At 40.2% G+C, this 17,534-nt stretch overlaps 1 protein-coding gene across 2 annotated transcripts in view; it reads right to left on the bottom strand.

Annotated features, from left to right (window-relative positions):
- Positions 1-349: 349 nt before the first annotated feature.
- gba2 (glucosidase, beta (bile acid) 2) overlaps positions 350-17,534 on the bottom strand; it is a 95,987-nt gene continuing 78,802 nt past the window's right edge. For both annotated transcript variants that reach the window (XM_078550886.1, XM_078550891.1), the window contains 5 exons: positions 14,811-14,917; positions 14,096-14,238; positions 12,946-13,061; positions 9,118-9,309; positions 350-4,263 (listed from right to left, as the gene is read on the bottom strand). In XM_078550886.1, coding sequence (XP_078407012.1) covers positions 4,054-4,263; positions 9,118-9,309; positions 12,946-13,061; positions 14,096-14,238; positions 14,811-14,917 — 768 coding nt within the window. In that variant the 3' untranslated portion in view covers positions 350-4,053. The remainder of the gene's footprint in view (positions 4,264-9,117; positions 9,310-12,945; positions 13,062-14,095; positions 14,239-14,810; positions 14,918-17,534) is intronic.

The following is a 17,534-nucleotide window of genomic DNA, read 5'->3' on the forward strand; positions in this document are numbered from 1 at the left end:
ACTTATCCTATCCCCTTTTAATTAAGTTCCATTCTCTGTCTCAATAGCCATAACCTTGCTTACCAGGTTTAGACTCCTGTAGTAATGGGGTGAATAACTTCCTTAAATGCCAGTTTCCTAATAATAGTCGATCACAGATTAATGTTCTAGTGGCAGAGTTCTGATAGTAGAGTTCTGGTAGTGATACAAGCTGTGTGAATGCTCCACAGAAATAAGAGGTGTATGAAATTTGTTTGCTGTAGATATGCATTAGAGCCTCTAATGTTCAATATTCTATAAATCAAAGTTGAATCCAGAAAAAAGATCAAATAACTTTGTGTTTGCATTTTTAATAGAAATGCAGCAAACAAAGTTTCTCAGTTGTATTTTAATTTCTTATACACACACACAACCTGAAAATTTACAATTAAAGCAAAACACTAACAAATGCAACCCTACTTTTACAAATACCAATTACTGTTCTAGTGAAACATGAATTACTTTACATGCTAAAAAGTATCAAACATCAAGAACCTAGAAGAATCTTTATAATTTACTTTATAATAAACATTTGGCTATCGATCATGCAAACAGACCACTGTAATTTATCTTTGTATGTAATATCATAGTGAAATATGTATGTTATCCCCAGTGAAGCATTTTAAGTATTATAGTAACTACATAGGTCCTTATTGTTGATTGTTCAGCGATTACATACAATGGCAATTAACCAAACATGTCTTTGCATCAAAACCTAAATTTAAAAAAAAATTAACCACTTTAACTTAGCAAATGTTCAAGGTTTAATCCAGGCAGCACTTCAATCTAAAATTCTGAAACTTTAGATGAATAGTAACTGCATAAAATCCATTAGGTGTAGACTGCACTGCTTTAGTGGGGTTGGGAGGAAATGAAAGAAGAAATAAGGAATTTTCACTAGCTGCTCCCTACTTGACTGAACTAATTTCAGACTGCACTTGGCATAAATACCTCATCCACTTCATATTTAATGGTCTTAAAATCAATAAGGGGAGGCTACTCCAGTCTCCACTTCATCTTACAGTACAGCTTGTGGAGAAAACATTTAGTAAAGTAAAAAAAAAAATTGAGAATAACCATTTGAATTATACAATCAATTGAGGGAAACTGACTTACGACATCATCCCAAATGGACGGGATAACCACAAGTCCAGCATAAAAAAGAAATAAATCATCAGGTGCGTAAGAAGCTGATCTAAAAATCAATGGCGTTAATATTTTCTTTATTTTAAATGTCTTTTTTGTCACTTGCCATCTCCGCTAAAAAGATAACTTCAGTTCTTTGAAATCTAGAATTCTCCCTAAAAAAGCTGTTGAGGCAAAGTCATTTGAAAATTTCAAAGTTGAGATTGACAGATGTGTATTAGGAATGTGTATTAAGGGATATGGAGTCAAAGTAAATGGAGTCACAGATCAGCCATTATCTAACTGAATGGTCAAACAGGCTTGAGCTGAATGACCGATTCCTGTTCCCATGTTCTAATGCATTTTTCTGTATGGTTGCATTTTTGTTCCCCAAAAATAACAGATAGATCACTGGTTAAAAAGCTTACAATTGGAGTCAGGCACTTTTTTTAAATTTCCGCTCCACTTGGTGCATTTTGAAAACAGAATTTTTAAAGTTGAAATGTCAGCAACACAGATAAAGTAAGTACATAAATGAAAATAAATTCAATGTCTTCAAGTTAAACACATTAGCAAAAAACCAATAATGATCCAGACACAAGGGGTTCAGAGTGAAATTCAACTCCAGCAAGAGCTCAAAATGGGTGGTAGTTAGTAGACTAACCCCACCCTCTTCACACCCTAAGGGGTATTTTGCCCCTAGATCTCCATTGCAGTCTTCAGTTTTGCCTTTCAATTTATTGCATACGGTTTCTAATGTGCTATCAAATGTTTATTTGGTTAAAGTGATCTGCTCACCTATTTCAGTGAGGAATACCTTTCAAGTTGAACGCAACATTCATTGTTTTCCTTCTTGTGGGTGAACCAATCATATTTGTTCTTGTGGGTGGTTATAAAAAAGAAGTGGTAACAGCAAACACACCACTCCCAGCTTATCCAGCACTGACTGCAATGATTCAAGAAAGTGGCCCACCTCCACCTTCTCAAAGCATCTAAAAATGTACAATCAATGCCAACCTTGCCAGTGATAATTATATCCCGAGAACGAATAAAAACTTCCAGTTCAATTTGTCTTTCAGAAAATTTCAATTAGGTCCCATTTTGTATATTGTTTCCCATCAGAAAAAAAGAACTAAGCACACATGCAGTACTTTTCCTTATTTACCATTTTGCCTTTTCACTTTGTCCACCTTGGTCACTTGAGATATGCTAAACAAATCAAGTCCTATTGTAATAATAAATGCAATGGAGGATAGGAAATGGCCACTTAGAAAATATTCGAAATAAAAATGAAATAACCCATTAGGTAGGTGTAAGACAATACATGCGCACTGAGATTTAGAAAACAAATCTGAGACATTATCAAAACAAACAAATGTATATGAAACATGATCAAGTTTTAGTGAACTTTTTAGCCTCTATGGCATTAAATGTCGACACATTATAGACTTGGTTTTCAGAAATAATGCTAAAATTAAACATTAAAAAGTCAGGGCAATAACCAAAAAAATCCTATTTCCAGTGGCTGGCTTGTATAATTCCTGCATTTTTTTTAAAACTTCAAGTCTTCAGAATTTCAGCTTTTCCGTATACCATAGTTATTGGTCTTTGAAGGTAAATCTTTTACCCACATCAGTGGAGTTAAATAAGGTTAGTCTCTAGCATTTTACTCCGCTTTTTACAATTCCTCTTTCTCCCCCAAATGGCCATTGGTTTGCACAAAAAAAAGTGATTATTAGGTACACTGGTAGTTTGGCTCGATTTAAACTGAAAGTGAAGTTGCACAACAATTTTTATTCATCACAGTAAATAAACCCAACACTTTGAATGATGTATTTGAGTGTACTGACAAGTATAAGAAAAAGTCCTACTAAAAACAATTCATTTATACACAAAATGTACAATTTATTCTTTTACACATGGATTTAAATAACCTGAGGGTCAGTTTTAGTGTCAAAATTCTATTCTATACACAAAAGTAGGCATTCCTAAAACAAAAATTCAATACAACAGTAGTGCTTTATTTAAACCTCATTTCAAAAGTAAGTTAAACCCAGAAAAATTTGATGTGTCCAAGAAACATTTTAAATCAACATTTTCACAATCATTTGTAAAATTGCACTGATTTTCTGATTGTAATTGATTGTAGATATAAAAGTGCAAAGATGCAATTTAATGATCAGCCATATTCATAACTTTTAAATATTTCAATTTAGACAATGCCTGTAACTTAATAAAGCAAATCTTTCAGGAACTGAAATATAAATTCTGGTTTAAAAGTATTAGAAAAACTATTTATTGATTGAATGTTGAGCCAGTAATCATTGGTATTTCATAGTTTGAAAGTAATCCAAAATTGAGCATTAACCTGACATTCTACAGTACCAGTGATCATATGCCTGAAAAGGTCTCAATGTTTCTGTTTCAACATTCAAAAAATAGAAATAAGTACTCTGTTCTAACTAACAAATAGCAGGGCTGCCCAAAAGGTTATCTTTCAGTCTTGCATTGCAAAGTCAACACAGCAAATTTGAGATGTTCATGTGGATCTGAAACTTTGTCAGCTTCTCTTTGTTACAACTACTATTTGCAGTTGAGTTGTTTCAATCTGCTACATATGCCAGGGCTTTATTGTAAAGAAAGTACTAATGAAGTGTTTGTAATTGATTCAATTCTTTAAAGGCATCATTTGACATAATTGACATCACTCTCTTCCTCCTCTTCACTGAATTCTTACGATGGAATATTCTTATAATTATTCACCCAAAAGGAATGCACATTGTTAAACATCAACAAACATGTCATAAAACAATTAAGTATTGATATATTTGGAAAATAGACAAACTTGTATTTGAAGTTGGATTACTGAATGAAGAAAGTAATTCAAATCTGAAACTAGCTCATCCTCATTTACATGGAAGAGTCAGACAAGTTGAATTGGTCGTGCATTTTGTCCAGTGCGAGTTGTATACTCCAAATGCTCAGAGGTCTCATGTATGCCAGAGAACGATAAATATTCTTTTTGCAATAGGCTTCAGGCGTCTGAAAAGCCATGCCGAGTCGTTCCCATACTGTCCTGTACGTACCCTCTGCAGTCTTGAAACCTTCATCAACAAGTCCCTATGAATCCCCAGAAAAAGGATTCATTTAAAAGATTAATTTTAAGGATACAATTAACCCATTGCATTATTATCTAGATTTAAAGAACAAAAGAAGAGTACCCAAAAGCCATCTTCATATTTCCAAATACAAACTCTATGGAATTCAATTAATTGCATCTTTAAGTAAAACATCAATTACTGGTATAAAAGCAAAAACTGCAGATGCTGGAAATCCAAAATAAAAATAAAAATACCTGGAAAAACTCAGCAGGTCTGATAGCATCTGCGGAGAGGAACACAGTTAACGTTTCGAGTCCGTATGACTCTTCAACAGAACTAAGGAAAAATAGAAAAGAGGTGAAATATAAGCTGGTTTAAGAGGGGGTGGAACAAGTAGAGCTGGATAGAGGGCCAGTGATAGCTGGAAATAGCCAAAAGATGTCACAGACAAAAGGACAAAGAGGTGTTGAAGGTGGTGATATTATCTAAGGAATGTACTAATAGGTGACATTAAGGGTAGAAAGCAGGACGAGTAAGGTACAGATAGCCCTAGTGGGGGTGGGGTGGGGTGGGGGGGAAGGGATCGAAATAGGCTAAAAGGTAGAGATAAAACAATGGATGGAAATACGTTTAAAAATAATGGAAATAGGTGGGAAAAGAAAAATCTATATAAATTATTGGAAAAAAGGGGGATCGGAAAGCGGGTGGGGATGGAGGAGAGAGTTCATGATCTAAAATTGTTGAATTCAATATTCAGTCCACTGTAAGTGCCTAGTCGGAAGATGAGGTGCTGTTCTTCCAGTTTGCGTTGAGCTTCACTGGAACATTGCAGCAGGCCAAGGACGGACATGTGGGCATGAGAGCAGGGTGGAATGTTGAAATGGCAAGCACAGGGAGGTCTGGGTCATGCTTGCGGACAGACCGAAGGTGTTCTTCAAAGCGGTCACCCAGTCTGCATTTGGTCTCTCCAATGTAGAGGAAACCGCATTGGGAGCAGCGAATGCAGTAGAATAAATTGAGGGAAGAGCAAGTGAAATGCTGCTTCACTTGAAAGGAATGTCTAGGCCCTTGGACGGTGAGGAGAGGGGAAATAAAGAGGCAAGTGTTGCACCTTCTGCGGTTGCATGGGAAGGTGCCGTGGGAGGGGGTTGAGGTGTAGGGGGTGATGGAGGAGTGGACCAGGGTGTCCCGGAGGGAACGATCCCTGCTGAATGCTGCCAGGGGGGGGTGAAGGGAAGATGTGTTTGGTGGTGGCATGATGCTGGAATTGGCGGAGGATGATCCTTTGAATGCGGAGGCTGGTGGTGTGATAAGTGAGGACAAGGGGGACCCTATCATGGCTCTGGGAGGGAGAGGTAGGTGTGAGGGCGGATGCGCGGGAGATGGGCCGGACACGGTTGAAGGCCCTGTCAACCATCATGGGTGGAAAACCTCGGTTAAGGAAGAAGGAAGACATGTCAGAGGAACTGTTTTTGAAAGTGGCATCATCAGAACAGATGCAACGGAGGCGAAGGAACTGAGAGAATGGGATGGAGTCCTTACAGGAAGCGGGGTGTGAGGAGCTGTAGTCGAGGTAGCTGTGGGAGTCGGTAGGCTTGTAATGAATATTGGAGGACAGTCTATCACCAGAAATTGAGACAGAGAGGTTCGAGGAAGAAGCGGACAGAGGCCCGAACAATCCCCATCCACCAAAACTCTCCCCCGTCTGGCTGAACTTGTTCTTTCACTGAACAATTTCTCCTTTAATTCCTCTCACTTCCTCCAAATAAAAGGTGTGGCTATGGGTAACCGCATGGGCCCCAGTTATGCCTGTCTCTTTATGGGGTATGTGGAACATTCCTTGTTCCAGTCCTACTCCGGCCCCCTCCCACAACTCTTTCTCCGGTACATCGATGATTGCTTCGGTGCTGCTTCATGCTCTCGTTTGAACCTAGAAAAATTTATTAATTTTGCTTCCAATTTCCACCCCTCCATCATTTTCACATGTTTCATCTCTGACACTTCCCTTCCTTGACCTCTCTGTCTCAATTTCTGGTGATAGACTGTCCACCAATATTCATTACAAGCCTACCGACTCCCACAGCTACCTCGACTACAGCTCCTCACATCCCGCATCCTGTAAGGACTCCATCCCATTCTCTCAGTTCCTTCGCCTCCGTTGCATCTGTTCTGATGATGCCACTTTCAAAAACAGTTCCTCTGACATGTCTTCCTTCTTCCTTAACCGAGGCTTTCCACCCACGGTGGTTGCCAGGGCCCTCAACCATGTCCGGCCCATCTCCTGTGCATCCGCCCTCACACCTTCCTCTCCCTCCCAGAACCATGATAGGGTCTCCCTTGTCCTCACTTATCACCCCACCAGCCTCTGCATTCAAACGATCATCCTCCGCCATTTCCACCAACTCCAGCATCATGCCACCACCAAACACATCTTCCCTTCACCCCCCCCCCCCCACCCCGTCGGCATTCCGCAGGGATCGTTCCCTCTGGGACACCCTGGTCCATTCCTCCATCACCCCCTACACCTCAACCCCCTCCCACAGCACCTTCCCATGCAACCGCAGAAGGTGCAACACCTGCCCCTTTACTTCCCCTCTCCTCACCGTCCAAGGGCCCAAATACTCCTTTCAAGCGAAGCAGCATTTCACTTGCACTTCCCTCAATTTAGTCTACTGCATTCGCTGCTCCCAATGCAGTTTCCTCTACATTGGAGAGACCAAACGCAGACTGGGTGACCGCTTTGCAGAACACCTTCGGTCTGTCTGCAAGCATGACCCAGACCTCCTTGTCGCTTGCCATTTCAACACTCCACCCTGCTCTCATGCCCACATGTTCGTCCTTGGCCTGCTGCAATGTTCCAATGAAGCTCAACGCAAACTGGAGGAACAGCACCTCATCTTCCGACTACGCACTTTACAGCCTTCTGGACTGAATATTGAGTTCAACAATTTTAGATCATGAACTCTCTCCTCCATCCCCGCCCCCTTTCCGATCCCCCTTTTTTCCAATAATTTATATAGATTTTTCTTTTCCCACCTATTTCCATTATTTTTAAATGTATTTCCATCCATTGTTTTATCTCTACCTTTTAGCCTATTTCGATCCCTTCCCCCACCCCACCCCCACTAGGGCTATCTGTACCTTACTCGTCCTGCTTTCTACCCTTAATGTCATCTATTGGCACATTCCTTAGATAATATCACCACCTTCAACACCTCTTTGTCCCTTTGTCTATGGCATCTTTTGGCTATTTCCACCTATCACAGGCCCTCTATCCTGCTCTACGTGTCCCACGCCCCCTTAAACCAGCTTATATTTCACCTATTTTCTATTTTTCCTTAGTTCTGTTGAAGAGTCACATGGACTCAAAATGTTAACTGTGTTCCTGTCCACAGATGCTGGCTGAGTTTTTCCAGGTATTTTTATCAATTACTGGTACATTGAATGCAACATTGTGCAGTTAAGTATTAGTTGTTCTCCCAGCTCCATATTGAAGCATTATCTTCACACAATTAGTGTTAATTTAAAGTTGACTTTTCCCTCCACATTTTGGGATTCACAAACACAAGTATCTAATCAAGTGCCAGATGGGGAAGCACTCACATGCAGGGAGGGGGTTTAGGGGAGAAACACATGAACAGAGGAAGGGGTGGAGGGAGTTTGTTTGGGAAAGCACACAGAAGGGCAGGGGGTTAAGATGGGGAAGAGACCTTCCAGAACTGCTGTAAGTTGATAGTCGGAATTTAACAGTCTATTTTCATACTTTGGCTACTGGATGGCGCTTCCTTTGTGGAAATTAAATGTAGGAACTATGCTGGATGTAATTACTTTGACAATCTTTCTCTCCCTTTCCTCTTCTGTTCTCTTGTCTATGCTCTCCTCACCCAGTCACCCACTCATTCTTCCTTGCACATGCCACCCCAACAATTCTACAACCCGTTAACACCACATCCTGTAAATTGTTCAATGACTATTTGCTTTAAAAATGAGAGATTAAAAGTTAAAGATTACAGATAGTAGGCAATGTATAACAGATTAGAAGGTAGATCTGTAGAGTTTTGGAAAAGGAAGATTAAGTTTTGGAGTTTAATAGCAGTCAGCAGGTGCTTTGAAAACATTGATTTTGGTGTAGCAGCACTAGGGGGGTGAAACAATGCAATGCAAGTACTGGACAGGTGTAGCTTCCAGAGTTACCCATCCCACAGTTACAGGAGCCTGGAAACTACACTCCTCTAGTATATTTATTAAAACAAAAACGTTTAGACACACAAATATAGTTTTCCTTCCTTTGACTGGATCTCTCAAGTAGACACACAAAATGCTGAAAACGTTCAGCAAGTCAGGCAGCTTCTGATGACAGGGAAACAGTTAATGTTTTAGGTCAATTATCTGGAAATGCTAAATCCGCCTCTCTCCCCCCCCACAGATGCTGCCAGGCCTGCTGAAATATTTCCAGCATATTCCCTTTTTATTTCAGAATCACATAACTTGTTTTTCTGCAAAGCAGACCTCCAGTTATGAAAAACTTCAGTGAATTACATATAAAATTATGCCAACTAAACATCTTGTCACATGAGTATTTCTATAATGCTCCCATTTCCATATACGATCAGAATTAGGATGAAATGAAGATTGGTACAAAAAAAACAGGACTGTCCTGTAATCAATTAGGTTCAGTAATTAAACTTCATTGTTGAATTACCAGACTATTTACAACACTTATTTGTTTGTCAGTTTCTAGATTTACAATGTTAATCTTACACCTCAGTTATAAACAGCCAGAATATATCATACTTTCACGGAAAGCTCATGTACTATACACAATTTATTTTTGTAGGAATTATCTAGGTTTTGAAACGACATCTTAACTCACCTCTTGTATCATAGTGGCTGCCAGACCATAGACGACCCCAATCCAAACCTCATCTGATTGGACACTGGATGTATCTATTGTACCATCGGGTCTCATTCCATTTACTGCTCCCATAGTCCCATTGGCAAAACTCATTACATTCAAGTCGAAGATGGTCTCCAGTGCACATAATATATGAGCTTTTGGAAATACCTGTAAATATTAAATGACATACCTACTATAGCAGTATAATGTGCAAAATATACACACATTTATTTCAGTTTTCAATTATTTCTCTACGCAACATAACCTGACCAACAGGGCAGGCAAGAAGCCCAGCTTTAGGCCTCTGAAACCTCATCCTCCTGACTTTTTAAAATTGTCTCATGTGACAAGCTCCCTTTCCCATTATTAATACTGAGAAAGTGCTTCATCCTAACTTGCTAGATAATCAAACCACAGCTGAAAATTAAACCATCTAGGAAATTATAGGCACAAATTTACTGGCCAATATTATTAGTACACCAAATACAGTACCATTGGACTAGCACTTAAGGGAGCATTTATGCAGCATTTGGGCCATGATTACAGACTAAAGGCAAGTGATTGATAGGAGGGGAATTAAGGAGAAATATCTGCACACAGGAAGGTGGAAGAGATCTGGAACTTGCTGCCTGAAAGGATGATAAAGATGGAAACGCTCAGTGCATCTAAAAAATACCTGGATATGCACTTGAAGTGCTGTAACACACAGGGCTACAAACCAATAACTGGATTAGGCTGGATAGCTCTTTTTTGACTGGCACAGACAAGATAGAAAATTTAGGGAACAGAATTTGGTAATTTGATCTATCTTGTCTGTGCCAGTCAGAAAAGAAATGAAACAGAAAATTTAGGGAACAGAATTTGGTAATTTGATCTGTTTCATTACTTCAGTAGCCTCTGTCCAAAAGGGCTAGATCATTGCCTGGTCCAGAATGTGCGGCATGTGTCCTTGTGGTCACAATTCCATCAGCACACACTCACTAAGTTTTCTAAGTTTAGGGAGGGTGAAGTGCATGTGCCAGAAGTTTCTGCCCCCTCTCATTCTGCTACAGGTGACGACTAAGGGCCAATCTCAGTACCTCTTTCCAGTTTTCCCAAGTGCATATCTCCCAAGCCAGGAGCTACATAGGCGAGATGAGAATGACTGCCCATGACATCATGCCCGCATTTGACCAAGTGTGGCATCAAGGAACCCTAGCAAAATTTGTGTCAATGGGAATCAGGGGGAAAACTCTCCGCTGATTGGAGTCAAAGCTAACACAAAGGAAGATGGTTGTGGTTGTTGGAGGTCAGTCATCTCAGTTCCAGGACATCACTGCAAGAGTTCCTCAGGAGTAGTGTCCAAGGCCCAACCATCTTCAGCTGCTTCATCAATGACCTTCCTTCCATCATGAGGTCAGAAGTGGGGATGTTCGCTGATGATGGCACAATGTTCAGCACCATTTGCGACTCCTCAGATACTGAAGCAGTCCATATCCAAATGCAGTGAGATCTGGACAATATCCAGGCGTGGGTTGACAAGTGGCAAGTAACATTCGCACCACATAAGTGCCAGGCAATGACCTTCTCCAACAAGAGAGAATCTAACCATTGTCCCTTGACATTCAACGGCAATACCATCACTGAATCCCCCACTATCAACATCCTGGGGGTTACCATTGGCCAGAAACTGAACTAGGCTAGCCATATAAATACTGTGGCTAAAAGAGCAGGTAAGAGGCTAGGAATTGTGCAGCAAGTAACTCACCTCCTGACTTCCCAAAGACTGTCTACAATCCACAAGGCACTAGTCAGGGGTGTAATGGAATACTCTCCCCTTGCCTGATGAGTGCAGCTCCAACAACACTTGAAGCTTGACACCATCCAGGACAAAGCAGCCCACTTGATTGGCACCCCTTGCACAAACATTCACTCCCTCCATTACCGATGCACAGTAGCAGCAGTGTGTACCATCTACAAGTTGCACTACAGAAACTCACCAAGGCTCCTTAAGACAGCACCTTCCAAACCCAGAACCACTACCAACTAGAAGGACAAAGGCAGCAGGTACATGGGAACACCACCACCTGGAAGTTCCCCTCCAAGTCACTCACCATCCTGACTTGGAAATATATCGCCGTTCCTTCACTGTCGCTGGATCAAAATCCTGGAACTCCCTCCATAGCAGTACTGTGGGTGCACCTACACCACATGGACTGCATCCGTTCAGGAAGGCAGCTCACCACCACCTTCTCAAGGACAATTTGGGATGGGCAATAAATGCTGGCCCAGCCAGCGAAGCCACATCCCTTGAATGAAAAAAAACTTGGTAGAGATGAACACAACATAGTAGATGACTGAGGTTTATAATAGTTCTTATGCAGGGGGTGGGCGGACGGGGGGGAGGCGAGGGAGAGGGGAAGAGACGAGACAAAGAGAAGTGGGGGAGTCCAGCAGGAGGAAGCATAACCTTAAAATTATAGCTAGGCTGTTCAGCAATGACATCAAGAATCACTTCCCACAAAGCATTGTGGAATTCTGGAACTCTCACCCCAAAAGGCTGAATGAAAACGTCAAAACTGAAAGGTAGATTTTTGTAGCACAAGGATGTTAAGGGTCACAGAACCAAGGCAGATAGATAGAGTTAAGATACAGATAGGCCACAATCGAACTGAATAGCATCAGAATCTGACAGTTCAACACATCAGGAAGAACACAAACAGGCCCACCAAAACCTTTAGTGCAGTGCAAATTTCCCTGCAGGTTGCCAAGGTCAGCAATACAACTGGATGCTACTGTGCACTCAGTCTTTAATGGGAACCTGCGACGCAGAACATGAAAAAAAAAATTTTTTTTAGTCAAAACTGCCACTTTATAGAAAGGTTTTTTGCTCAATTTAAGTTAACTTTAAGTGATTCCTAAACTGATGAATTATCAATTGAAGGTAGTTGCAATCAGTACATAGCTAAACAACAAACATCTAGCATATATACTAGCCTTCAATGAGGATGGTCCTTGGTTTGTTAACTTTTGCAAATTTCTAATTAAATACTGAGGGTGGGATTTTCCAGTCCCACCAGTGGAGGGACCAAGATTCCTGCCCAAAGTCAACGGACTTTTGGCTGCTCTCCAAATTTTCCAGTCTTGCCTGTGCCGACTCCTGCCATGGGCGGGACCGGAAAATCCTGGTCTGAGTTTAAGACATGACTTTGTTTAATTTAAAATGACTAACTACTGAAGATGTCAACAAAAAAGTGCAAAGCTAGTCATCCTCATTAAATGAATTAGTTTGGTCTCAATTTAGAGTTTATATTAGATTACATGGGCCGAAATACATCTCAACATGCCTTTACCTTTCTGTTGAATTTTACAGGCACCAATTACCAGCTTGAACAGATTCCATCAAGTGTTTCCAGTTGCTTCAGCAGTTTTTAAAATGAATGATATGTCCCTGAATCAGTTCTACATACTCACTATCCAAAGACAACAGAGCATAGTGAAGTAGTATGGCAGGCTATAATAATGAGTCAATGCAGGAATACATGTTACAAGAACAGTACTTAAAAATTCAGTTAAAATAATTCTATTTTTCAATTGTATATTTTTCCATTATATTAAGAGACAGAAGGCAGTTTAGTGCATGCAGACAAATCCTAAGTAATGGCTGACTACTGTCAAAAAATGTATAATGGCAGAGCCAATTGTCAATTAGACCATGTAAGATTATTTTTGTCCTCTTAAAAAAACACACTTTTTAAACAGCTTTGGTAATACCATTCAATTCTTCAAATAAGCAAAACTATGAAAAGCATTCAATATGATTACCTCGTATTCACCTTCTCCAAGGCCACATGCTCTTACAAACCACTGTCCGGCACACTGGTCTGACATCACGCTGTTTGAGTAGCACTTCTTACTACTATCATAATTGTAATATTTTCCTGCAAGATTAGCAGAATGTCATATTCAGTAGGAGTTATCGGCACAGAAGAGTTGTTAAAATCTAAAAACTTAGTTGACAGCAGACATATCAGAACATATACTGCCATCATGTTAAAAAAAAAACACCCTTTGGACTAGGGCAACAAACCATGCAGGGTTAAATGTATTTTTTCCCCCTCTCAATGTAAAGTTCTGGACCCACCAACTGACAGCAGGAAAGAATGACACTTCTTCTGACAGTTCAGTTTGATAGCCACAATGCAGATAGTTCGAGAACCTCAGATACAAATTGCACTGCTGCATTGCAAACTGTTAGTAAATTAGTCACTATGATATGTATCAAACTTTGAATGAAGAACATTTGTTATTCTTCAAACTATGCATAGAGTAAGAAATTCCAAATGAGATGCAAAACAAAAAGACTTTCCCCATCTTGCCCTGGGTATACATGTTACCCAGTCATTTGTTGCGGATTAAATTTTTTTAAAGAAATAAGCTTGGTAAACAAGCTGATCAACTGGCTTTAAATTAGCTAGTTCGGATTGAATCATTTTTGAACAGTAGGGAAAATTTGTATACAGCATAAGATCAAAGAAAAAATAAAATGCTTAAAGGGAATCAATTCATTAAAAAAAAGCTGCTGAAAATTCTCCAAAAATAGTTAATACTTATGTTCTGTGTTGACCACTAAAAGGCTTAATAGATCTGTCCTCTCTTACAAAGTGTTGTAGCCGAGAAAGGAGAACCTGACTAATTAGTACTTCTTGTAGAGGAAAACCCATAACTAGTTACACAGAATGAGATTCGCAATGCAGCACATCAGCTCCATTAAAGCATAATACCTTTGAAGGTTTTGTGTTCGACACATTTTCTTGTAATTTGTCAGGAGTTTCCCTCTCCAAAACATGTTCAGTTTTCATCTATTCTATCCAGCAGGCTGGCAAGAATCAGTTACAGTCAGCTTAAGTGTTAGTATTTCATTCTAACCTTTTTAGTCTGAGTACAAATAGCTCAATTCAGGAATAAGGCTTACCATTCCATAATATCCTCTCAAATGCTTCTTTTCCTCTTTCTAGTATGTCTTTGTATTTTTTGTATTCTTCATCAATTTTCAGAATCTCAGCCATCTTGCACATAACACACACAGATGCTAACCAGAGCCCTCCACAGTAGGCACTGCAATTTGTATAAAGACAGCTGAATTGTTTTGAACAGTACATGCATATAAAACTGCTCAATTAGAATTACATTCCATGTTACTTGTGAAACTGTCAATAAGCAGACTTTAAATAGATATGCTGCTGCAATATATTGGCATACAATACATAACAAGACAGTAGCTCAAGTTCATGTCCATTGTCCAATATATATACTGTGAATACCAATGTTCCAGCCATGCTCCAAGAAGCTTGGAAGAGGCCAGATTTTGGCCGAAGAGGTGAGGGGGTGTAAGCAAGCTTGTCAGCCCAGCTGCCATCTCATGCTGCTTAGTGTTAAAATTCTGTTTGATTATGCACCAATGAAACATCTTGGAATTTATTTTAATATTAAAGACAAGTTTAGTTGCTGTTAAGAGCAGCAGACATAAGAGTAGATTTCCTGCCTTTTGTGAGAAATAACACATAGCCTAACAGAAGGGAAGAGGAAAGATGCAAGTAAAACGAAGGAAAAGAGCACAGATTTCAATTATTCTCTATTAAATTCACTTGCTGTTTTAAATGATCATAAATGACAGGCTGATTTCCTACCTAGGTCCGGTTACAGCCCATCCATCATAGGTTTGGTCTGCATAGCCAGAGTTTTCAATAAGTCCATCTCCATCAGTATCAAACTTCAGTTCAGACTCCATGACAGCCTAAAAGCAGCAATTAATGAAGTTGCAACCTCAGTTTACAATGGTTGTTACTGCAAATTCCTTACACTGAAAAATTTAAAACCTGAATCCAGATTGTTAAAGTTTATTTGCTTTTGTGTGGCCCTTCTCATTCCTTAAATGTCATGAAACAAGACAACCTATCTTCACAAAAGAAAATGACCTAAATACAGTGCTCTTCAAAAAAAAATCCATCTCAATTAACTCAGAACGAGAAAACTTCATTCAGCCCATTAATCCTGCTAGAATTACATATGGTTATTTTATCACCGTCTTCTGTTCCAAATCACCTTTCAATCCTGGGTCCTATTCTAAGAAACACTAATATCTTTTCCTATGCTGAAAAACAAATCATGCAATTCTGTTAAACATCTATAGGACCTCCAACCCTACTTCTCAACATTTGAAGACATGAAGCATATCATACCTACATAAGCATCTAGTATTCTTCCTCATTTACAGATGGAAGATTAAAGGATTGGATGAAATTTTGCTACCTACACAATCCTACCATACTTTGTTCAAAGAAGCCTAAATTAATCAGACAAGAAACTTAAGAAACGACATCAACTGCATTTAATAAATTAGAATAACTAAAACCATGCTAGTTATAATTTGAAAATTTAATGTTAATTATTTACAAGGTAATTTGTCAATGATTGTAGTTATATTTAATGAAAAATACACAGACTATAATCATAGCAACTGATGCTTACCCAACAAAGAATTTTAAAAATATAGATTTGGACCATTTTTTGTCCAGCAAAAATACGACCTTGTATTTGCAATGCAGTCATGTCCTCAAAACATCTAATGGAAATTTCACATCTAATAAATCACAGTGCTCCCTGAAATGTAGCCAATTAAGCAAAAGCAGCAGCCAATTTTTATATATCAATATTTTTACAGATTAGATGAATGTCTCACTGAAAGATGACATTTCTGACAATGTAGCACTCCCTCAGTACTGCACTGGAAATGTCTGCCTGCATCATGAAGTGGAACTTGAATCCAAAACTGTTCAAGTAACTAATAAAAGTCAAATGCACTAGACATTTTCTTGGGCTCAGCCCAAAAAGATATGGCACTTCTCATGATCAGGAATTTTTGCCTTTATTACCCAACATTCAGTCTTTGGGTAATAAAGGAGGCTACAAAGCGATATAGATAGGTTAAGTGAGCGGGCAAAGTTTGGCAAATGGGAGTATAAAGTGGGAAAATGTGAAATTATCCATTTTGGCAGGAAGACTCAAAAAGCATATTATCTAATTTTTAAAATTAATTTACAGGATATGGGCATCACTGGCTAGGCCAGCATATATTTCCCACCCCTAGTTGCCCTCGAGAAGGTGGTGGTGAGCTGCCTTCTTGAACCGCCGCAGCCCACGTGGTGTAGGCATACACACAGTGCTGTTAGGGAAGGTGGTGGTGAGCTGCCTTCTTGAACCTGCGCAGTCTGCGTGGTGTAGGCATACACACAGTGCTGTTAGGGAGGGAACTCCTAGATTTTGACCCAACGACAAGTCAGGACGGTGAGTGGCTTGGAGGGGAACTTCCAGATGGTGGTGTCCCCATGTGTCTCCTGCCCTTGTCCTTCTAGATGGTAGTGATCATGGGTTTTGAAAGGTGCTCCCGAAAGCAGCTTGATGAGTTTCTGCAGTGCATCTTGTAGATGATATACACTGCTGCCACTGTGCGTTGGTGGCGGAGAGAGTGAATGTTTGTGCAAGGGGTGCCAGTCAAGCGGGCTGCTTTGTCCTGGGTGATGTCAAGCTTTGAATGTTGTTGGAGCTACACTTATCCAGGCAAGTGGAGAGTATTCCATCACACTCCTGACTTGTGCCTTGTAGATGGTGGACAGGCTTTGGGGAGTCAGGAGGTGAGTTACTTGCCGCAGGATTCCTAGCCTCTGACCTACTCTTGTAGCCACAGTATTTATATGGCTAGTCCAGTTCAGTTTCTGGCCAATGGTAACCCCCAGGATGTTGATAGTGGGGGATTCAGCAATGGTAATGCCATTGAATGTCAAGGGGCAATGGGTAAATTCTCTCTTGTTGGAGATGGTCATTGCCTACCACTCGTCAGCCCAAGCCTGGATGTTGACCAGGTCTTGCTGCATTTGGACATGGGCTTCTTCAGTATCTAAGGCGTCGCAAATGGTGCTGAACACTGTGCAATCATCAGCGAACATCCCCACTTCTGATCTTATGACGGAAGGAAGGTCATTGATGAAGCAGCTGAAGATGGTTGGGCTGGTTAAGAGTGGGGACGTTCGCTGATGACTGCACAATGTTCAGCACCATATATGACTCCTTAGATACTGAACCAGTCCATGTCCAAATGCTTCAAGACCTAGACAATATCGAGGCTTGGGCTGACAAGTGGCAAGTAACATTTGCTTCACACAAGTGCCAGGCAATGATCATCTCCAACAAGAGAGAATCTAACCATCACCCCTGCCGCCCCCCCCTCCCCCCCGACGTTCAATGGCATTACCATCACTGAATCCCCCACTATCAACATCCTGGGAGTTACCATTGGCCAGAAACTGAACTGGACTAGCCAAATAAATACTGTGGCTACAAGAGCAGGTCAGAGG

Source organism: Cetorhinus maximus, chromosome 1, assembly GCF_964194155.1.
Source record: "Cetorhinus maximus chromosome 1, sCetMax3.hap1.1, whole genome shotgun sequence".
Classification (NCBI taxonomy): Eukaryota; Metazoa; Chordata; class Chondrichthyes; order Lamniformes; family Cetorhinidae; genus Cetorhinus; species Cetorhinus maximus.